Source organism: Chinchilla lanigera, unplaced genomic scaffold, assembly GCF_000276665.1.
Source record: "Chinchilla lanigera isolate Chin_1 unplaced genomic scaffold, ChiLan1.0 scaffold00041, whole genome shotgun sequence".
Lineage (NCBI taxonomy): Eukaryota > Metazoa > Chordata > Mammalia > Rodentia > Chinchillidae > Chinchilla > Chinchilla lanigera.
In genome coordinates, this window is record NW_004955442.1 from 3,547,843 (window position 1) to 3,571,341 (window position 23,499).

Genomic DNA, 23,499 nt, shown 5'->3' on the forward strand with positions numbered 1-23,499 from the left:
TGAGGAAAATGTCCACATTGTGCTTTCTCTGACATGTCTTTAATGAAAAGACTTGGTGCATGTGAAAACAGAATCTTTTCTGCACAAGACAGAATCTGTTGCAAACACATATAAGTGCAAATAGTTTAAAAAGATACCAGTCTTAAATTTGTTCGTTATCCCCAATTATTCTTTCATCTAGGTATTTCTTCAGTGCTTCAGATGTAACTCTCTAAGCCAATTATTCTTAAAACCTATGATGGAATTCTAATTGCCAGAGATGAAGTGCTCTTTTTATCAGTTTCCCCATTTTTATAAGATCGATATTTTATGTCTCAAATCTGTGTTCTTTTCTTTTGCAGGAATGGAACCCAGGGCCTTATGGTGTGTGGTAGGGAAGAGTTCCACCACTGAGCTATACACACCTTAGCTCAAACAAGACATTTAAACCCAGATGTCAGTCATTAAGAGTTTTTGTTGTCTAGGTCCCACAGTATTACAGAAAGTTCCTGCTTTTTTGGCTAAATCAACTTATGACTCTCATTTGTTCTGCAGTTTGCAGTTAGGCAGGATTCTCCCATTCACAATGCTGCAGATGCGGCCAAAAGCCTAGGAGCAGGATAGAGTTGTTTTGACAAGCTACCACACGTCTTAAGTAAATAGTAAAGCCTTTATTTTTTGTGTTAAGAACAGCATTTTGAAAATAAACCTATCTGCTCATGCTTAACAACCTTTTAAATCTGTAATATTTATGTACAGTCATGTATGGTACACATTGATTGTCTTGAAATTTCTGAATGATTTTTTTATAAGTATGCAAGTCAGCCAGGGGAAGATAAAGGTACATTATAAAACACACATTAATACATTTAATAAATATATATTATCTATCAAAAATGAGCCTTAGCTCTGTATCAATTAATAAAAAGCACCTGCTGAGAACTCCCCAAAGCTGGTATAATCACTGCACCCTTGGATTATAAAAGCCACCATGCCCTCTTTTAGTTTGGGGTTCAGCCTGAAGTGTTCAACTCATCCTGCAGCAACTCAAGAGGACCACCCCTGGCCTGTACTTGTTCAGGGACCCTGACCCCACACATCTGTGCTAAAACAAAACACACAAAACAAAAAGACAAAACAACCACTAGACACCCAGCTTCCAACAGCTGGCTCTTAATCCTGGAAACACTCGAGATGAACGGGGCTCCCCAGTTTGTAAGTTCTTGAAACTCAGTTCCTGAGCCCCACCCTCAATGTCCAGTGCAGAAGTCCTGGCTGGACCAATTTGCTATTAAAAGAGGCAACAGGAGTGGCTGTTATAGTCCCAAAGCGATGTTACTAACAAGACATGGAAAAATTTGTGCTTACAATGAGGGATTATTCACAGATGCTGTCCTTCCAGGTCATTTTCCCCAAGTAAGCCTTGTTTACATACACAGATCTGAAACAGAGGTACTGTTCAATTCTGTATTTAAACCTTATTCCATGGGAAGTTGGATACCACTGTCTCTGAGGGAAGCGTCCTCCTGGTGCTTTGAGTGAACCCATTAGAAAAATAGCAGATTTCCTTCCTTTCCCACCTCAGCCCCATCGTGAGAGCGTACAGCCCACCCTGAACCTTAAAGCCAAAAGAAAACAAAACCCAAAAGTGCTAACCTACCAGATTTAAAAGGAAAAAAAGAAACAGAAATAGTCTCATCATTATAAGTGAGGCTTCCCGTGGCTCAATCAAAGATGGTTGTTTTCATGGCGTGAAAATGCTACTTTCACAGGTAGCCATTTACATAGTGCTCACCTTATATGTGTGGACAACAAAGAACTTAGAGAGACCCGATCAATCGTGTGCACTCCTCCCTTCTGCAAGGGGGGCTTTTGCAGACCAAGTCACTGATGGTATCAGAAAGCTCCAAAGGACTCCAGAGAGCAGGGGTGAGCAACCATTTCCTGGCATGAGAATGTGCAATGTTGTCGTTTTCCCAGCAGACCGGACTGAGGGGCTCAGAGACTTCTTTATCTGCAGAATGCTGGGTCTGCATGCAGCTGCCCCAGCCCCAGCCCCAGCCCCAGCCCCAGCTCCAGGCCCTTCCTTCTTCACCTCCCCAAGATTCCAAGTTTTCAGCCCACCCAATGGTGGTCCTTGAGCAGAGGGGACCAGATCAGATTCTCTAGAAGCAAAGCACATGCTATGGGTGGGGGCGGCGCTTCTGGGAAGCTCAGGGAGGGGGACGTTTTGGTGCCATGCTCTCTTGTCTCCGTGCTTGGTAACATAAGAAAATGTAGGAGCTGTAAGGGAAATTTACACACGGGGTGGCCAGATGGCCAGCCTCACCTCCTGAGTGCTCTGCAAGGACAGGTAGGGGGCCGGGAGGGGACACAGCAGAGACTAGGGCCTCGAGACAAATCAGGTTTATTAAAATATACTCAGCTCAGAGTACTGGCTTATGAAGAAGTCAGTTCCCCCCACCTCCACCCCCACCCCCACCACTAACCTTTCTCATTTTCTTTAAAGGTTAAAGGCTTATGGGTAGTTTTATAGAAAAAGCAATGTAGTGATTACAGTCTATGCAAAAGGCCCCACCCTCGTTGGTACATTCCACGTCAGGTTAAAACTCTTTGCTCTGACTCCTTGCTAGCAGTTATGCTGGCCAAACAGTGCAGAGAACATGGGGGCTTTCAATGGCCGGGATGCTGGAAATGCCAAGTAACAAAGGAATGACTTGCTTAGGACAGATGGAAACCATGACAGAAACAATGGGCTTTGAAGAGAGAGCTATTTTCATGAAACCTACAGAAAAGCAAGAGAAAAATGTCCCCCACTTTCTCCCAAAGCAGCAAGAAACCCTCATGGGATTCATTCTATCAGGAACTTTACCCTGATCCACAGAAAAGACCCAAGATGTCACTGCTTGTAGGCAGCAGGATGTCATCTCTCCATCCTACAGGGAATCCAAGGAGTTCTTCTGGGTGACATCATCATGGAGAACCTGCTATGGCACTGGCCTTCCAATCTGGCTCAAGGAGGGGCTTCTAGCCCATGGCTCTGTTTGAGCTTTTGGAACAAACAAGGGATACACCTGGGAAAAGGACCCCCCTGCTAAGTGCAGAAAGCAGGAGGGACTGTGGCTCCACCATGGTGACTATTATTTCTAGGGCTTCACAGAAGGGGGCAGGATGGCCTTCTTGTCATAGGTGCAACCAGAGATGATGGTCCCTTCAACACCCAGAGGGCCTCTCCTCTTTGGCACGTACCAGGTTCCTACACCACTTCTGGCTGTAAAGCTGCCCCGACGATTTATCTTAGAATCACACCCACAGCATCTTAACTCCCCTGAAATGTGCAAACTACCAGGCAAGCTAGGGAAAAGCCACTGTTAGTCACCCTCAATGACACGGTCTTCTCCAAGAGGCGGCCTGGATCTGGCACTTGCTGGGGAAGGTGATGGCCAGCCCCCGACCCTCTATATGGCCAACATCAGCCAGGCCTGCGAGCTGTGAGTTCAGTTCTGGTCTATCCCGAGGATGACACAGTCTTCCCAGCCACATTTTCCAGTGAGCCTAATACTATTTGCAATGAGCTCTGTTTTAGTTTGCAGGGACCAAGGTTGGCATGGCATTAGGTGTCTGTGTGTGTGTGGCAGAGGAGGGCAGGGGAGGGCAGTCGGTGTTAGCTTTTCAGTTCATCAGTGTTCACATTTACACAAAAGCCCCTCGGCCGGGATTTCCAACTCTCCTGGCTGTGAGGCGGCCTTGCTCGGCTACTGTTACTGATTTCTCCCTCAAGAAAGACACGGCCAGGGAATGAATTGGTAAGAGATTCTTATTCTCTGGAACTTAAAGTTGTTCACCAGAGGTGTCTTCCAGTGTGAGTTGGCGGAGCAGTTGGGATCTGGAATAACACATAAGGATAACACACTGAGAACTCAACGTCAACGTCAGAAACGGATTCGTTCATGAGGTGCTAAGGACAAGCTGCCTTGCTCTTACCTAGATGGGCCAAACAGTTCCCAAAGAAAGCAGTAACCATGGTCTGCCATGCTGCTTTGGGTCTTGGGAGGGCCACCTCCCTTGTGCTGCAATCATCCCCTCCGTGAAACAGGCTTCCTTCCCCAGAAAGGCACCCCTGAAGCTTTGGGTGTTTTTACCCACACTGACCTTAAATGAATCAGGAAAGCTTAAGAGTGACAGATGGGGACTTTTCTAACCGTATTTATTATAACACACAGGCTGAATGCTTGTGAATGAGGCCTTTCTTGGCTCTGGACAATAAACAGCACAGTGAACGCTAGGGGATTTTAAGAATACAAATCTGTAATTCTTTTTGATATCTGAGCATTTTCCAAACCAATGCAAACTGAGGCCTAGCGAAGCATTCACAAGCCAGAAAAACCAAAGTTCCCTCCAGAGATCAGAGACCATCCCTGACTTCCATTTATTAAAAAAAAATCAAAAAACAAAAACTGCTCAGGTTGAGTATGGAATTGGCACATGAAATAAAGGATGGAAATTCAATTTACACATGTAAACTGGCTCATGTGCTATTTCTGAGAGAAGCACATAGCTGTGTTTGGAAATTAAATGTGGGAATGAGAGTGCATCTTAGAATTGCTGGAAAAGCAAAATAATGTCCTTCCATAGAGGCAAAACTGAAAGGATGGTGATTCTGCTGATGGTCTGTTTGGCATCAGATAGTAAGCCTGGTTTTGTGTTTGAAGAGTCAAAGATAATCTTGATTTCAAAAACGTCTGTTAGGAGTTGGGGTGAGGCAACCCCTGCCCCGCTGGGGCACAAGGATAGAGTGGAGACCAAGGGCTTTAAACTAGGTTGGATGTTAGCAAAATCTGCCAGGGGTACTTCGCACTGTGGGCTTGTCATTTCCCAGGGAGAGGGTTGGGGCACTGTATTAAAGGAAAGCCAAATAATTCACTGGGTAAAGAGCCCCTAGAAACAGGTACTCTTCCTAAGGAATCTACAGATGGCTAAGTACTGTACAGGTAGGTTTTCTGTGGGTGCAGAAAGGGGTAGGAGCGAAAGAAGAAAAATGGAAGCACTGCATGCATTTAGCTGCGAGGGATGTCAACTTGAGCCGCTATCTTTGCAGGCCACAGAAGCTGCCTCCACAGGACGTGTGGCCCTGTTGCAGCTACTCCCCACACAGAGTGCTCCTGGGCTTGCTGCCCAGCGTCACATCTTGATACTTACAGTCCCACCATTGAGCACAACGGCCATCTCGGTTGGCTGATACACGTTGCTTCTAAACGGAGCACTGGGTCTGTTTCCCAAGCCACCACTGGGTTTCTTCCCCAAGCTGCCACCAGACCTTTTTCCTAAGCTGCCGTTGGAAAATCCTGCTGTTCGGAGAGCTGAGGAAGGGAGAGAGGAGTAAAAGGAGGGAGGGGGAGGGAGAGATTGGCAACAGGACAACACCAAAAAAGACACATGATTTTGTTTTCTTCCTCTGCATCAACAAGGCACTCTGGGCACCCCCACACACCCAGCCACTGTGGTGGCTCCTCCCCTTTGTCACAAGCCTGATTCAAAACAGAAATCACAAAGGCGCTTTGTTCTCAGGCTCTCCAGGAGTCTGACCCTTCTCAGTGGGGCTGTGAAGTTTGTAGAGTCCAGGGTGCCTGCAGCTTGCAGGGGAGAGGCCCAGGGTCTAGACCAGCGATGGTGAACCTTTTAGAACTTTCAGTGACATCAAACAGTCTGCTGTGGCACTCGAGCCATGGGTTCGCCACCCCTGGCTAGACCCTCCCTGCACACATCCTGCAGGCCACAGCAGCCTTAAGGTCTCCTTTGACAAAGAGCTCCCCTCCCCCTCCCCGCAGACTGCTACTCACAAGTCACCACCAACGTTCAGAATTGGGCACTGTTTCTGGATACACACAGAGTGGGAACAGCTAAGAATACAGACATCAAGCACACAATAGCACCTGTCATCATGGCAAAGTGGCCTTCCACAGACACGCAGGGTTATGCCCAAACAGGAATAAAAGGGTGGTCTGTAGCAACAATGGAAAAGTTAGTTAGCATTTTTTACCCTGGAAAGGTGGGTAAATGGTGTTTCTTTTTTGCTGTATTTTTAAGTTTCCTGTTTCGTAAAGAAAAACTGAAAAGACATGGAGGAACTTTAAGTGCTTATTGCTAAGTCAAAGAAGCCAGTCTGTAAAAGCTTACAAGGCATAACTCCAGCTGCACAGCTCCTGGAAAAGGCAGGACTGTAGAGACAGTAAAAGATGAGTGGTTGTCAGGGGTTGGGTAGGGGTAGGGATGAATGGGAGGCGTACAAGGTGTTTAAGGCAGTGAAATTATTCTGCATGATACTATATTGGATACAGGCACAATGTACCTATCAAAACCCATAGAACTGTACAATACAAAATGTGAACTCTGACTGAAATACAGACTATGCCTGGGAGTGCTGCTCAGTGACGGAGTGCTTGTCTAACATGTGAAGGCCCTGTGTTCTATCCCCAGCACTGAAAAAAGAAAAGAGGACTTTGGGAAAAAATAATGTGTTAATAGTGATTCATCAACTGCAACAAATATATGACTACTGCAAGTTGTCAGTAGAGGAAACTACTATGGTGGGGGACTTCCTGCAATTCCTGTTTAATTTCTGTTGTTGTTCTGGGGATGAATTCAGGGCTTCGTGCATGCTAGGCAAGTGTTCTGTCACTGTGCTATATCTTTTCATTTTTTAATTTTGAGACAGGGTCTTCCTAAGTTGCCAGGATAGCCTTGAGTTTACAGTCTTTCTGCCTCAGCCTCTTGAGTAGCAGGAATTATTACAGTTGTGTGCCACCATGCTAAGCAGCTTTTTGATAAACTTCTCTAAAACACTGTTTTAAAAAGAGAAGGAGAAACTATTTCAAAGATCAAAATAGAATCTTCTCATTTGTAAGATGGCATTTTCACCATCTTTCTTCTCATTGAAAGTACCAACCCTAGCCAGGCATGATGGCACACACCTGTAGTCCCGGCACTCTGAGAGGCTGAGGCAGGAGGAATACAAATTCAAACCCAGCCAGGGAAACACAGTGACTTAGTGAGACCTTGTCCCAAAATTAAAAAACAAGAGGACTGGGGTTTGTAGCTTAGTGCAAAGGTCCTGGGCTCAAAACCCTGGGCTCAAAATTCTAATCTTGCTTTGGTTAAAAAAAAAACAAACAAACAACAACAAAGACTCATTTAGAGCTGGGGACATAGCTCAGCAGTAGAGCATTTGCCCTGAGTTCCAACCCTAGCATGGGAAGCGGGGAGTAGGAGGGTGGTCTTACTTAAAAGTCTTCCCTGAAGGGAGCCAATCTTCTGGCTAAAATGAGCACGACAGCTTGAATTTTTTACAAGTTACTTGAGGCAGGGACGGGAATCACCTTAGTACTACGGTTAATCTCTATAGAGTACCAACAGGGAGCCAGACACTGTGAAAAGTCATAAATATGCCCAAGGTCACACAGCTGGTAAGGGAAAGAATGAGCCCTGACTGAGAACTGGTGTTCTTACCCAGCACACCATACCCTCTCCAGATGATTGTTCTTAACCATTACACTAAGTGACTTAGAAGAAACTTGAGTTAAGTGACATTATAGACAGCTCAGACTGGCCCAAAAAAATGGAGGTGGGATGGACAATGCAGGTTCCAAGAATACTTAAAAATCCTCTGCTTGCTTTGGCATCTCCAAGCCTTTCAGTAGCTGATTTTAATCCCTTTTTTTTTTTTTTTTTTTTTTGGTGCTGGGGATCAAACTCAGGACCTTGTACTTGCCAGACAGGCACTTGTGCCACTGAGCCATACCCCCGGCCCTATCACTTTTTTTGAAATGCAGGGCCACAGGAGCTAGAGGTGGGGTGGGAACCAAGGTTCCACTCATCCAAGGGATGCGTTGGCCTGAAGGTCCCTCTCTGCAGTGGCCATCTGTGGCTCTCCTCTGATGAATACCCAACCTGCATTTAAGATCTCTGAGTATTGGCTACAACTGCCTCCTCCCTGGCCTCAGCTGGCCAGATGACTCAGGCCTGGCCAAGCAAGGTGGGCCAGCCCCCTGGACAGACTGATTGCCTCAGGGAAAGGGATTTAGGTCCAATCAGAGTTAAGGTTAGGAGCTGTGCTCAAGCTCTTTGAAAAGAGCTCCTTCGCTGGGCTCCTGTGCAAGCCTGGAGCTCATGGGCTGCCATGATGCTAACAGCCAAGAGATGGAGAAAGTCCAAATCTTACCATCCATTACTTGAATCCTGAATCTAAAACTTCCTGCAGCCTGCTGTCGTGTGTGTTTGTTTATTAATGGTTTATGCTGAGCATCACCCCTAGCCTAAAGGGTCCGTTTAAATAGCATTTAGCTCTAATGAGATCTGAGAACCCAAATCCCCAGCAGAACAAAGAACACTTTTTCTTTCTTGCTGCTTTTAGGGGTGAAGGTTTACTATGCTTTACTAATGCTTTTTAAGGTGTGATCCAAGATGCCATATCCCTTAGTGTACTTTAATCTTTTACAGCATACCACATTGATATTTATTCACAAGCAGCAGCCTGGTGAAGTTGTATATACATAGGGCCTCACTCAGGAGAAGGAAATATGGGGGTGAGGTTCTCTATGTGGTCCAGAGAACACTCCTGCCTTCTCAGGGCACATGAGAGATGCGGTCTCAAGGGAAGAGAAGCCAGGCACAGTGGTGCATGCCTATAATCCCAGCACCCTGGGAGGCTGAGGCAGGAGAATTGCAATTTCAAGCCCTGCAATATAGTGACTCAGCAAGACCTTGTCTCAAAATTATAAATAAACAAAGAAACAGAGAGAGAGTGACAGAGACAGAGAGTAAGGAAAAAGGAAGGAAGAAAGGATAGAAGGGAGAGAGGGAGAGGGAGGAAGGAAGGAAAGTAGAAAGGAAGGCAGGCTCTGGGTTTAATCCTTAGTAATGCTAAAAAAAAAAAAAAAAAAAAAAAGAGTCCACAAGGCTGGCAGGAAGTTTGAAGTGCTGAAGAAACAGGACCAACTACAGCTTCTGTGCCCTGGCTATTCCAGGAGGCCCAAGGGCTCCAGGATTAGGTCCCATATGGGGCCAGGTTCCTAAAATACAAACTGGTTGAGGTCAGCACCAAAGACGCCAACAGCTGCTCCTCTGTGGCAAGGGAGTGTACCCAGGTGGCTCTGAGTGGGCAAGCCAAGGATTTCGAGAATACAGGCCAGCCCAGCCAGGGCTCCAATGCAGCCCTCCACGTGAACTTTCTGAGGGAACCGATTTTGCCTGTGGCCTGCGCTGCCTGCTCTCCTGTGCATTTTGATGGCTATGCATTTGGGATGATCCAAAGAGGGCTATAAAAAAAAGTTAGTAGCTCACACCTGAAATCCTAGCTATTCAGGAGGCTAGGATAAGGAGGATGACAAGGCTGAGCCCAGCCTGGGCAACTTAGTGACTTACTGAGACCCTGCCTCAGAAAGGGAGTGGGGCAGAGATGGAGCTCAGTGTGGATCCCCAGTACTGAAAAAACAAATGATCTGTGGCTATCACTCGGCACTTTCTGGGTTCAATATTTAGTAATGGAAATAAAATCCGACAAAACCTAAGGTTCCTCTCGAGATGGGGACAGGGAGCTCAGGGCAGTCAGTAGAGCAGTCATTTCTGGGGTGCCATTTGACTTATGTATGAAGACTTAACATGCAAACTCTTTGACTCTTATGTAGGAATACTTTCCTGCATTAATTGGTCAAAAGCAGAAAGATGAATGCATAAGTCTTCATGCAGCATTATTTACTAAGGAAAGCCAGAGGCAAGTAGAACACTTGCCACAGGAAGATCAGAAAAATAAATCATGGAGTCTAATGGAAAACTCCCCAACATCCGAGGATACTGTAGCTCTACGCTACTGACCTTGGAAAGACCTCCACAGCGACTTGAGCAGCACGTGCTGAACACCAGTGGTCTCAGTCTGGTTGCAGGCCAGCCCTGACACTGTCGGTACCAACCTGGGTCCCAGGACTCCTGGGTCCCGGGTCCCCTGATGTCTGGATCTCATATGGATACAAAATACTGGCTACATTTCTATGAGAGAGAAGGAATGGGATTCTGAAAGTCAACTTTCCTCCTCCTCGTTCTGCTGTGTTCTTACAGTGTAAGCCTGAACAAACTACTTGACACCCCTAAGCCTCAGTTTCCCATTCTGTAAAATGGGTCTGATAATTGTAATTTTTCCAAATGCCCAGCGTTGTCCTGACACATCAGAGAAATGAGGGACACTGAGGAGCTTTAAGAGAAAGGTATCTCTGCAGCAGAGCGTTCCAGTGTGTGAGCCCCAGAACCAGCCTGCCTGGGTTCCAGCCCTGGCTCTGTGGCCTGGGTAAGTCTCTTAGCCTCTCTCAAGCCTTTCTGTGCTTCAGTTTCCTGTCTGCAAAACAGACCTCCTGTTATTGTAGGGACTAGGGCAGAAGAGACACTAAAACGTTCAGAATGGTGTCCAGCCCAAGCCAAGACCCAGCAAAGATTAGCTAGTTTTAATTTTTAATGACCCTAATGCTTAAGTGCTGCTAGCATCCCAGTTTCACTGCAAGGAAATAAGACCATCACATTAAACAACACTGGTTCTTAACCTCTTGGGGGTCACAGGTGGCTCTGAGGCTTTGACAGAGTGATAGACCAGTTCTCCAGGAAACATGAATGTACACAAATTTGCACTCACTTTTGTCCCACTACCCCTGATCCAGGGATCTTGAGAAGCCAGTGAAGAGATGGCTCTACCAGAACCCCAGGACCTGGACAGTTACCGTACCCCCTACAGGGCCCTTGGGCTCCCAGGAATGGTCTCCCTCCTGACCCCATCCTTTGGCATACCAGGGAGCAAACCCCAGCTGGCTGAGACTGCCATGTTCACCTGCCTCTCCACAACACAGCCTTCCTGGCCTGGGACTTTCGGTAAGAATAGAGCAGCTTGGACAAAGGCTCTGCAGGGGCAGGAGGTGCACAGGAAGCTGGGTACATCTAGGTGTGAAGGAAAGATGTGTGTGGAAGGCCTTGAAGGAACTTTTGGGTGGATGCGCCTCCCTTGCCTGCAGGGGACGGATGGGCTGTGCTTCAGGCCTTGGCATGAAACCCGAAAGGGCTGACTGTGTAGTATGACTGGCTGCTGAGCACAGTCCCTTCACCAGGCACCTGGGTGGACGTCACTAAAGTAGGAATCATGACAATCTCAAATGGGTCACCTTCTTAAGAGTCTCCATTTCTTTATTCGCTCATCTCTAAGATGAGATGGACAGTAGGACCTACCTCATTGGCAATGGCTGAGGACTAATGAGATGACACAGGCTAAAAAGGATCGTGCCTAGCACAGAGTCCGTGCTCCAAAGGATGACTGCACTAGGTAATTATCACTACTGCTGCTGCTACTGTTACTGGTTATTGCTGCTGCTACTGTTGTTGTTGCCCTTGATATATCTTTAGGTAACTGAGAAAAGATAATTTTGTCTCATCTTGAGGGCTGGGAACTCTGCCAACTCCCTTCCATAATGATTCAAAGGGACACTTCTCAAGCATTTATAGCAGGCCGTTGGGTCCCTGTACGGCATCTCCCAGGCAGGTCTTATTATGACCTCATTTCTGAATCTGGCTGCAGCAGTCCCGGGTACCTAGACAATGTCACCTCAAATCTCACCACCCAATGAAGTGTGTTCAGTCCATTGACAAAGTTATAGGGATATTAGTTATAATCAGGAGTTAGAACTGGACAATGCTCCAGTGTCTTGTCCTTCCAGGGCCAATTCTGGGATTCATTCCACATGTGTCTCAAGTAGGATCAAGCTCCAGCTGCCTATGGTGGTGACCAGCTCACAGATGCACTTATGTTGACATCTTCTTGCCTTCTCAAGTGGGGCAGGTGCAGGTTCTCATCCCAAGTGAACCCCTGCCCCACACCCCTGTTTAGGGCTCTGCTTTCAGAAGACCAACCCAGACCTAGAAGCTCCATGCCAAGTACCACAGAGGCCTGGCACCAGTGTTATTTCCTGCAACAGCTCTATGGGATACATTCTCTTGTTTCTTGTTTCTCAGATGAGAACAACTGAGGCTCAGGAAGGTGACATCATTTGCTCAAAACCACACATCCGGGAAGGGGCACAGGCAGAATTTGAACCTAGACACCTGCCTTCAGGGCCCAAATTGTACATTCCTCATGACTGAGGTGGGGAAGGGTAAACAGAAACACTGACTATCATAGCATCCTGCATCTATCTAGCACATGGGTCAAAAACTCAAGCACTTGCAGGGCACCAGGGAACTGATGATAATGTTATAGTGGACGAGGGAGTAGGAGAAAACAGTGCAGAGTGCGGCAAGCATCTTAAACAGTAGATCACATTGAAGGGCAGCACAACTTGGTGAGGGCTAGAAACAGGGCCTTCTGGTACACATGGGCCTGAGTTCCAGACAACTATAGCCAAATGGGAAGGTCAGCTCAGTGTTGCGAGATACAACTATTTTCTTTTGCAGTACTGGGTGTTGAACGATGGCCTTTTCAGTGTGCTACATCCACAGCCCTTTTCTTTTTTTTTTTTTGGTTTTTCTCTGGTACCGGGAACCGAACTCATAACCTTGCGCTTGCCAGGCAGGCGCTTTGCCCCTGAGCTAAATCCCCAGCCCCATCCACAGCCCTTTTCTATTTTGAGACAGGTCACAGTAAATCACTAAGGTGCCTAAGCTGGACTTGAACTTGCAGTCTCCCTGCTTCAGCCTCCCAGGGTGTTGGGATTACAGGTGTGGACCACCACGACCAGCTCAACTCCTTTTTTTAAAGTGCTAGGGATCAGATCCGGTCCTGGCACATGCCAGGCAAGCACTTTAACACGAGCCACACCCCAGCCCTGACTTTTCAAGAAAAGCTCGAATTTTTAGAATAAATTCATTGCCAATTAATAGAAATAAAGCTAACTAAAAATCTACCTCTGGGACAGTTTCAGCACAGGGACTAATACTGTGGACTCTGGTCTCCCTCCAGGACAGGGACCACCCATCTGCACGCAGGTGAGAGTCCTTCTGGGACACACCTGCCCCAGCCAGTAAGCGCACGTTACCTGCACTGTGCTCATCCATCGAGAAGGCCTGGTTCTCCATGTAGGTGCGCGGTAGGTGCACATCCTCCTCAAACGCTGTCTCCCGCATCCTAGGCTGCGACGTGTCGAAGTAATTGGGTGGGTTTTCCTGCAGGGGCGGGAGCAGGGTGCAGTGGATCTCGGGGATGGCGTGAAAGATGACAAAGACCCATCCGCTGGCTGCCAGCGTGATGGCCAAAGTGGGGTCGCTCCAGGCGTCTCCTTGCTGCATCATGGCATTGCCGAAGAGGTACATGGTGATCCAGGCCACCCAAATAAGCAGAGAGAGGAAGGCTGTTATCAGAATGAAGGCGCCGTTCAGCTTCCACCTCTTGAACTTGCCACAGAGCGTGAAGAGGGCCTGCCCCAGGGTGAGCACGAGTAGTACCATGACGTAAATGAGGGCCATCACGAAGTCCATGGGCTCGTAGGCGCAGGCCGACTTCATGTCACGCAGCACCGTCAGCACCAGCCACTCGGTGGCGATGATGACCTGTACCAACATCAGGGACAATGCCAGGCCCACCATCTGCCAGCCTGCTGGGCTTGTGCCCTGGCACACCAGCTTCCGCACACGCCACGCCTGGCTCAGCAGGCAGGAAAAGCAGAGTGCAAAGAGGACACCCCACAGGAAGCGGCGTATTGAGCAGATAGTCTCGTCCATCCGGATGATGAAGGCGAATGTCAGCCCAAATAGGCCCAGGGTCCCCACGAGGAAGAGGAAGTGGAGGCACACAGGCCTCCTCTTCTCCTTGTCCTTGATAAAGGGCAGCCGCACCAGGAGTATGAGCATCAAGAGCAGTGTGATCAGGGCGCCTGCCCCGGCCACTGCCTCCACCACGATGCCCCAAATGGCGTCCAGGTCGCACAGGGACACGTACTGAGGGAGGAGGTCCAGCCCGCAACCGCGGGATGTGCTGGCGTTTTCAGAGGCCACAGAGGCAATCACCAAGAGCAGGAGGAAGGCGAGCACCTGGTGGGTTCTCATCTTTATCTCCAACACCATGAATGTTCTAAAAGAAAAGCAGTAAGAACGGTTAGGGAAGAAGATCCATTCACTGTGAGACTCCTACTCTTCTTTTTTCCCCCTCAGTCCTGGGGATTGACCCCAGGGCATTTGCACTGACCTATATCCCCAGCCCTTTTATACCTTTTGATGCTGAGACAGGGTCTCGCTAAGTTCCTAAGTTGCCCAGACTGGGCTCAAACCTGTGATCCTGCCTCAGCCTCCCAGAACACTACATTTGCAGACGTGCACCACCATGTATGGCTTCTCCTGATTCCTTGTAGAAGAGCTGTTTCATTTCAAACCTGTAGCCCACTCAGGGGCTTTAGACACATCCAGCAAAGGCATCTCCCTTTCTCCAGGCATGGTGGGCCCTCGGTGGGAGACTCTGTCTCCCATCTGCATCCTTGACTGGGGACAGGAAACAACTGTGAGTCACCGTCACTCGTGGCTGGAGGACCTGGTGGGAGGGAGACCCACCTTCTTTATGTTCTTTAAATCTGATACTCCAGGCCACATCTGGCCTCTTCAAAATAAGGGAGTAAGAGCAGACTTGGAAGAGACAGCCACAAGCCAGGCCTGACCCTGGAAGAACAGCACACATTCCCCCTTCAGTCTCCTAAAGCCACCAACTTACATTTACTGACCAGCACTCTAGGCCAAGAACTGGGCCAGACCAGCTCTCATAATGCTTATGAGGCAGGTCCTATTGTGACCACCATTGTGCAGGTGACAGTGAAGGTCTCTAGGGGATGACAGTTGTGCCAAGTCATACAACTCAGCCCCTCTCAGAGGCTTCCCAGCCTTCCCAGTGGAGTAGTAAGCCTCCGTACCTAAGGCATAGATCTCGCTCCCTGGATGCAGCCAAGGCGGGTCGGAGAATACTGGGGGGAACACATCATGTCTGGCCTGAACGTGTAGACACATTCTCCTTGTCACCATTCCCTGAGCAACGTAGTGTAACAACTATTTACACAGCATTAGGGATCATGGAGAGATTATTTAAGTGCATAGGAAGATGCGCACAGGCTATAGGCAAACACTAAGCCATTTTACATAAGGGACTTGAGCTTCCTTGGACGTTGGTATTGTAGACACTGGTATCTATGGGGGTCCCGGAACCGACGCTCTGTGGATGCCCAGGGACCAAGGAATATCCAAAAGGCGCTGTGCCTCTGTTGCACACTTCACCTCACGTACTCTGTTCCCCTCCAAAGAGCTCCCATGCTCTGGATCTTGGTTCCATCCCAGCTCATCTCCCTCTGGGTGGCTTGCAGACTGGCTGCTGCTCTCTCTTGCCGCCAGGCAAGCTGGACTAACCCAAGTCTCCTCTTCTGGCTCTGGCTCTTTTGACTTGGACACACCGTTCCCTGCACAGAAAGCCGCACCCCCTAATCAGACCTTGGCCAAGGTCACACCCCATTCCTCCCTACTGCAGCCTCCTGTCTGCTTCTTTCTTAGCACTAATCAACTCTGACATGTTTTGCCTGTATACTTTGTTTCCTTTTCTTTTCCCTTCCTCCTGCCCTCCCTTCCTGTCTCTGTCCACTGCAAAATGTGGCGGGGTGGGGACACTGTCTCTCTTGCTCATCAGTGAACCAGGCTTCCTCAACCTTGGCACGGCTGGCATGTGGGCTGGATGGTTCTTTGTTGTGCGAGTTAAGAGTGGTGAGCAGAATTCTTAACACACCAGGTGCCAACAGCATGTCCCCTCCCCCAGTTGTAACTGTCCGTCTTAGGTGTCCCTAGACTCTGCCAAATGTCCTGACTGTGAGCAAAATCACTTGGATGAGGATTTTCAGTGAGGACTCAAGTCCTAGTGCACAGTGCCTGGCCTGAAGCAGGTGCTGAGCAAACTCTGCAGCAGTGACAATCCTATTCATCGGGACCATCCTCTCACCCACTGCAACCAGCTCCCAGCTTTTCAAACGGGCCAGGCCTTCACGAAGCCACAGCCCCCAAAGCTGTGCTCGATGCTCATTTCCAGCCATCTCAAGCTGGACCCACTGAAGCTCGGCCTGTGCGTGGGGCTGTACCCGCCTTGCTCCCAGCAGCTGGCTGGTCCCTAGGCTTCAGTAAGTAAACGCGTATCGACCGCTTCTCTCTGCTTCTTTATGGAGATTCCCTGTCTGAGATCCTGCCTTGGCCGTGAGGCCATCGATGGGCATAAATTATTAATGTTGAAGGAAGAGAAGGCGTCTGGTGGTGTGGGGACTGTCGCCTCTGCCTATAGATGGCAGCAGGCTCAGAGGAGGCACCTGCCAAAAGGGGCTTCTTAAGCAAGACCTGGCCTCCTGCTCAGGCCAATGTAGAGGCGAGGATGTACCCCAGACATTGACATGAGCCTGTGGCCCAGTCACCAAAGCTTTTTATGCTTTGTCCACACACTGCCTGTGCAAGAAACTGACTTACTGGGTCCTTAAAGAAACTGACTTACTGGGTCCTTAACATCAATCTACTGAAAAGAAAATTAAAACATTAAAATACTTCTCTCTTGACACTTTAAAACTGCATGTTGATATAACTCTGCACAACCCCTAAGCATATCCCAAAGTACCACCCTTTGGAGAAACATTCTAGACGGAACTGCTTATCACGAGGTCCTGAAAGCAGGCCGGGAACCAAAATTTCAGGTCTGGCTATGTCAGAACAAGGTGCCATCAGTCCCTAACACGGTGGAGGGTCTGGAGTGGATTTTCCTCAGACATATCATCAGTGGCAGGCCCGATTAACAGAGTTCTCTGCCAGTCTCAGCAAAAGACTCAGGCAGCTTCTCCAGGTTGCAGCCAATTCCACCCATCCCCTGAGTGGCCAGGACAATGACATGTAGGAAAGCGCTTCTGGACCTGGACCACCATCGCGCTGCAGAATGTGCCCTGAGGCCCGTGGTCCTGAACCAAGGGATGGGGACGTCTGTCAACATTTAGGGGTGTTTTGGTTGTCACAACTAGGGAGAGAAGAACAGTCCTCCCCACAAAACCACCTAGCTCTGTAAATTAATAGTGCCAAGGTTGGGAAAGCCTGGCTTAGTCATAAAGACAGAGGTAGTAGGGAAGATGCCAGAAACCAGCCAGGCCAGTGAGTCTCCGGCCTGCATCACACACTCCTTCTTTGGTTGTACCTCCTCTCTCTCCTAGCAGGAGCTCCTCTTTCCAGCTCTTGGTGCAAACTGGGACTTGGTTCCCCCAGTTCCTCACCCTTGCTGCCTGCTTGGCCTTCCAAACATTACAGGAAACCAATGGAAATGATAACACCAAGATGGTGTGCAAGTTTCTAACAGAAACTTCTACAGAATTCTTATGGCCCTGGTCCAGATCTCTAGCTCCTGCCTTTTGTACACAGGAAATGGATACACTCTTACTTTCTGCTTTCATGCCTGCAGGTGGCACTTGACCCAGGCCTAGTCAGTCAGACCATGGATCCTGCCTGTTGGTCCCAACTAAGTGGTTTACCTACAGACGCACGGCCCAGACTAGACTCATGAGAATCACCCCTAGGATTTTGGCTAGCATAAACTAGAAAGAGGTCTTTTCTTTTTGCTGGGCTTGATAAGTTAGAAGACTAGAAACCTGGCACGGGAGGAGGGCAGATATGCCACACAAGGAAAGAACCTGTCCAAAACAGCAAGGGATCGAGTAGAGTCCTAATACACTGAATGGCCGGATTCACCTATGCTGGAAGCCATATCTGCAGTTCCAGCAGCCAATGAACTTCCCTCTTTTGATTTAAGCCAGTTTCAACTGGGCTCCTATCACTTGACAGGAAGTTCTCATATTCTTCACATGTGGAATGGCCCACTTCTTCCAGATAGTTCTGTCTATGCAATATCTAGACATATAGACAATATATAGACATATAGATGTCCAAGTCCCTATGACAGCTGGCAGTGACAGGAAGGAGCCAGGTTCCAGAGTAGGTCCCTATCATTCTGAAGATGCCCACAAGGTGACAGCCACCCCACTCCATAGCACAGTGGGCAGGCAGGATGGTTGAGGTTGGGGTGAATCACACCAAAGCCAAGACCACAGGCTCATGCCTGACTTCTCATACTAGCAAATGCCTGCAGTGTACCAATAATGCCACAGTGACAACTATGGTTGTCACTGGTGCTGTGTTGTGGAGAGCACTTTTCTCTGCACCACACGTCTAACACCCAAGAGTCTGTGGAACAGCCCTACGAGGCACATATGATTCCATCTCCATTTACAGGAGATAACACTGTGGGACAAGGAGGGCATAGGGTTTGTCCAAGGTCGTGCAGCCAGAAAGTGGTAGAGCCCACAGGCGAGTAACAGCAATTGTTTCTGAGCTCTTACTTCAGAGCAGGGTCTAGAAGCGTCACTGGCTAGCTGGCCACTCCATCTAAATTAGGTTCTCTCTGCCCTGTCAAAATGCATGCCAGCACTTCTGATCTTTATCTTTGTAGCACAGGCCACAACTTTCCATTCTTTTATTATTACTCTTTTGATCGGTTCCTCCTCACCCCACCCCCAGCCCAGGCCATCTTATTCTGGTAATCTGCTGCTGAATGAATTTATAGTCTTTAACAGGGCAGGAGTTCTCATCCCCATTTACAGAGAAGGAAAACCAGGGTCTGATAGGTTTAAATCAAAGTCTGAGGCTTGAATGGTACTGCAGGATCACTGTGGGGCTTGTTAGAAAGCAGACTCTCCCAGGGTCCGGCCATCTGTGTCCACAAGCCCTGCAGGTGATGCTGGGGTACACGGGCTCGATAAACAAGGACACATCCACCAGGAAGCCCTGCTCCTTCTCGGGCAACGCCTGCGTGAGGGAAGCTCCTGCCTTGTTAAAGCGGCCACCGGTGCCTCCCACCACCAACAGCAGGGCAGCTTCCCAAGAGCCCCCAACCTGAACAATATCAGATTAGCAGTTCCAAGTCAGCCCCCAGGCAGGGCCACTGGGAATAGGATGAATACATGGCAGCGACCCCAGGGGATACAAGCAGCAGCTCTGCCAGAGGAGCAGTGAATAAATGTGAACCAACTTGCAAGACTCAGCTCGCATACTAATTACCTTTGCTGCCAGCCAGACTCCCAAAAATGTGAGTCATTCATGTTCTAAAATGCACCCGCACACACTGCTAACGCCACATACATGCACACATGTACACGTATACACAAGCACGTGTGCGCAAACACCGGTGCAGGCACTCTACAGAAGGGCCAGAAGCAGCTCTGCTGGCCGGTACAGGAGCGGCTTCCTGTTTCTTTGTGCATGGGGTCCTGCAGATGGGGGGGGAGGGAATGGATGCAGGTGCACTTTCTTGTGGGAGAAGGACAGATAGACCTGTCTGGGCCACACAGAGGATTGGTTCTCCCAGCCTAGCCTCTCCCTAAGGCAGTAGGCATGAGCTTCAGTCAGACCTCCCAGTTTTAAATCCTGCCCCGTGGACTGGGGATGTAAGTGGTGGAATATGCACCTAGCCTGTTCAAGGCCCTGGGTTCCATACCCAGCACTGCCCAAGAAAGAAAAAAAGATCAATCTTGTCCCACATTCTTTGTCGGTACCCTGTCACCATGTGTGGCCGACTTCTATTTTTTGCCTTTATTTTCTTATCTCCAAAACTGGCCTCTCTTGGGGTTGTGGTGAAGATTATGATGACTGACAATTGGGCTTTAGGATAGCAATTAAAAAAAAATAAAGTGTCTGTTAAGTGAATAAGAGACTGGCAAACGCTCCCTTATCTGGAGTACTGAATTCTTCTGAAACTGTTTTCCTAGGGGGCAGTTGCCATGGAGATGGTGCGCGCATGTGTGTGTGTGTGTGTGTGTGTGTGTGTAACCTGGGTATTTTCCCTCTGCTGGACTCTGGCCTCCACCACATATCAAGCAAAGAGGTCCATGAGGAAGTAGAAAGGAGAGATCCTCTTGAGGGTGGTCTACTCTGGGAACCCCCAAATGCCTCTGCTATGCTGGGTAGGTGCTCCAGGTGGAAGCCTCACTACAAAGGTAGAAGCCTCGGCCAGCCCAGAGGCCCTGCGGTGTCTCTCTTGTGCGGTCAGAACCAGGACTCAGGGAGACCAAGCACAAAGCTCTTCTCTTGGGAACCAGGATCCTCTTTCCCTTCCACCCGTGGGAAAGAAGAAACAAAAGCTCTAAAACCACTCTGGAACACAGCATTCTGACTGTCTTCACTCTCCCGCTACCAGCAGGTCTCAGAGGAGGACATTCACCCTCACCCGGGTACTTTCTCGGTGAAGGCATGTTGATTCCAACCTCCAAAAAGATGGGGGAGGCAGCGTTAAAAGGGAAAGAAAAAATTACAGAGCAGGGGTGCTTGTGTGCAACAGCTCACATCTCTCCTAGCCCCAGGCACATTTAACAGTTCAGCCTCCAGATGAATATCTGGCACGGTTTCCATCAGACTCCTCCAGAGTGCAAGATCTCAGCAGGATGGAGGCCAGGACAAGGGAGTCAGACATAAGTGTATGACACTGGGCATAACTTCTCTGGTCCTCAGCCCCATCATCTATAAAATGGGCTTGGCTGTACCAGCTTCATGAGGCTGGTTTGAAAAGCACAGTACCAGTACAAGGAGCTTGGTGCCTGGCACAGTGCAAGCAAAGGTTATCTACCTGTTAGAAAGCCTCATAAACACCACTGCTCTGTTGGGACAAGGAGGACAGAAAGGTTAAGCAGTTGGGCAGAGGCTTACTGGAACTAACAGGCCACGCTGGGACTAGAACCTGTTTCTCTCAGCTCTGGACCCCAAGGTAGTTCCACTGTCCTCCTCGTCCAACTCCTTGTGTCTGGCAGAGGCTAAGAGTCAGGCTCCCCACAAAGCTCAGCATCACACTGTCCCAGCCTACTCCCACTGCAGCACTGGTGCATTTCCTGCTTGGCTGAATTCAACGGTTACAAGGTTTCCTGACATTAAGCGCTTTCCCAGACCCAACAAGCTGCCCCTGATATCTTTTCCAAGTTACACTACCTCATATCTTCATTTCCCAATGCTGACTTAAGACACTGGCCCATTTTGGGGCTCCCCGACTAAAAACCCTCAGAGGTTAGTGAACAGGGCTGCAAGAGCACAACTCTATGATCCGTGACTATGCAAAGCTGCTCCAGCCCTGTAAATACAAGCAATCATGTAGACGGGAATCACATCCTTGGCTGCCCCTTCCACAGTGCAGTTTCCTCTGCTGTACACATAACTAACTCAGAACCCCAGGGAAGCTCTTGGAAGCGGTGATTACAGGACCCTGGGCTAAAGGTGGAGCCTGGTTAGGGTAAGAACTGTCTGAAAGTGGGGATGGATCTGAAAGCCCAAGCCACTCCTCCAGTTAGCTCACCGGACTGAACCGGCCCAAAGCAGCCCCACAGGCTGGAAGGAAAGGGAGCTGCTGCCTGTTTCTTCATCCAGGTCCAGGGAGCTTTGGAAACACCAGATCGCCTGGATTCCTGCTCCAAGTGGTCCAAGGGTTCACCAGCCCAACAAAATTAACTCTAAACTATTTTTCCAGGGCTTTTTCCCAGGACCCCAGAGATGGTGATCCTGGCGGATACCTGTCACCCACTCCCACCCCCTAAGCTGCCTCCGGCCTCCGGCCTCCGGCCACGATGGCCTTTGTTCAGTTCCTCTGCGCTCTTCTCCACCCCAGCCTTGCCCCTACGGTGTCCTCCCCCTGATTCACGCTTCCCGGCACATCTCCCACTGCGTGGCCAGCCCCACCGCGAGCGGCTCCAGGCAGATGCGTTCCCCGGGGGCTTCTCTCACACACCCTTGCCACTTTCCTTCACAGCGCCCTGCCTTACTTTCCTGCAGCCCAGCCAGTGGGATGGTACATCTATCTGCTCTTCATCTGCTTCTTTAGTGTTTGCTCACCCATCTCCTCGGCCCCCTAAGAGCAGGGGCCGGTCCATGTTATACAAGCGGTTAGCCTAGCATCCAGTTCCCTGGCTGGCACATTTGTAGAAATAAAAATTTAACCAATAAAGATTTTTAAGCTTATTTTTCTAACAAACCTGTACGTCTTGCTGCCTGGGCCCCAAATGGAGACTCCTTCCCCCTCCCACCTTCTCCTCTTCCATCTCAGGGTGCCCTTTAAGACTCAGAGCAGCAACGGATTGGAAACAATGTTCACTCCACGGTCTAGATCGAAAACTGGCCGGGGGCAGGGCTCCCAACCAACAGCTGACAATTTGCATTTCATTTACATGTCATTTGCATGCAGTTGAACTCGAAGTCTGGCTACTCCAAAAGCCCCCAGTCCTGGCCGAAGAAGAAACTTCTGAAAAAACGTTCCTTGGCTGAAGTGCTGAGGTCTCAGGCCAGGCCCCTCCCCAATTCTTGTCTTTGCGGGGACCCCCGGGGCTTCCTGGGCTCCACTCAGGTGACCCCATCCCGCTGCAGCTGGGCAGCCAATGTGGCGCGTGTGCCGGGGCCCCAGGCGGGGACGGTGCTGCGCGCCACACTCCAGGGGCCTTTGTCCGCGCTCCAAGAAGCCGCCCCTTAGCCATCGCGGACGCGGAGGGGGAACTGGCTCTGCCAGGGTCTGACGGAGCAAGGACGGGGAAGGAGCCTGCAGTGTTCGGGCGCCTCCGGCACAAGGTCGGTGCGCCCCTCCGGGCCGGGTTACCCAGCGCCCCAGGGCCCAGGCGGGTGCTGGCTCCACTCCGGCGCTGGTTGTGTGGGGTCCTCAGAGGACGGAAGCCCGTGCCCCAACGAAGAGGACACAGCACAGGGTGGTCCTGACCCTCGCCTGGCTGCCTTTCTCAGAGGCCCAAGAGTTCCGCGTCTGGAACGGAAACGACCCTCTTCCATTGTACGCAGCCGCCCCCATTTGTCCCCCAGTCTCGGGTCTCAGCTCCCCGCTGCACCCGCCCCCCGCACCCGGTAGTGGTGGCCGCCGCCGCCGCGAGCTCGGGCCCCAGTCCCCGCGGCAGGTGCGGCTGCTCGGCCCCCAAGTCCCGCCTTGATGCCCCGCTCCGTCTCTACCGGACGCGGCCCCCTCCCCACCCGGCCGCCACTCGGCCCTGGGGCGCCCGCGGCTCCGCTCACAGGAGTCACCGAGCGCCGCTGCTCTTTACCTGGGGTCACCCCCGCCCCCCCAGGGACTTGGAGCTGCACCTGGTCTGGATACACAGCCCCCCAGTTCCTCAGATAAAGGCCCCCAGCCCCTCCTCCCCCGCCCCGCCTCTGCGGCTCCTCTCCCGCCGCCCTGTGGCTCCCCTCAGCCGAACCCCACTCCTCCCCCTGCAGATTAACCCGGGAGGGGGCGGTGGCTAGAAAAGCCCAGGAAGCGGACCCTCCAACCCTCCCAGCCCCATTGCGCCAAAAGTTTTTGAGGTCCCCGCGGCGCCCTCCACGGTGTGCACACGGCTCCACTCACCGACCCCCGCGCCCCGCAGCGCCCACGCTCCTGCTGGCCCTCGGCCCGAATCACATCTCCGCAGCGCGGCCGAGGCCCCGGCTCCG

General features: G+C 50.1%; 2 protein-coding genes across 2 annotated transcripts in view; one reads left to right on the forward strand and one right to left on the reverse strand.

Annotated features, from left to right (window-relative positions):
- Iqck (IQ motif containing K) overlaps nt 1-876 on the forward strand; it is a 120,474-nt gene extending 119,598 nt beyond the window's left edge. The window contains exon 10 of the mRNA XM_005391117.2: nt 342-876. Within this exon, the coding sequence (XP_005391174.1) occupies nt 342-374 (33 nt within the window). The 3' untranslated portion in view covers nt 375-876. The remainder of the gene's footprint in view (nt 1-341) is intronic.
- On the reverse strand, nt 636-23,499 carry Gprc5b (G protein-coupled receptor, class C, group 5, member B; the record flags this gene model as incomplete). Its single annotated transcript, XM_005391116.2, is given in 4 exon segments — nt 636-3,865; nt 5,179-5,339; nt 13,038-14,068; nt 23,414-23,499. Coding segments are annotated over 3 exon segments (1,230 nt in total). The 3' UTR covers nt 636-3,820.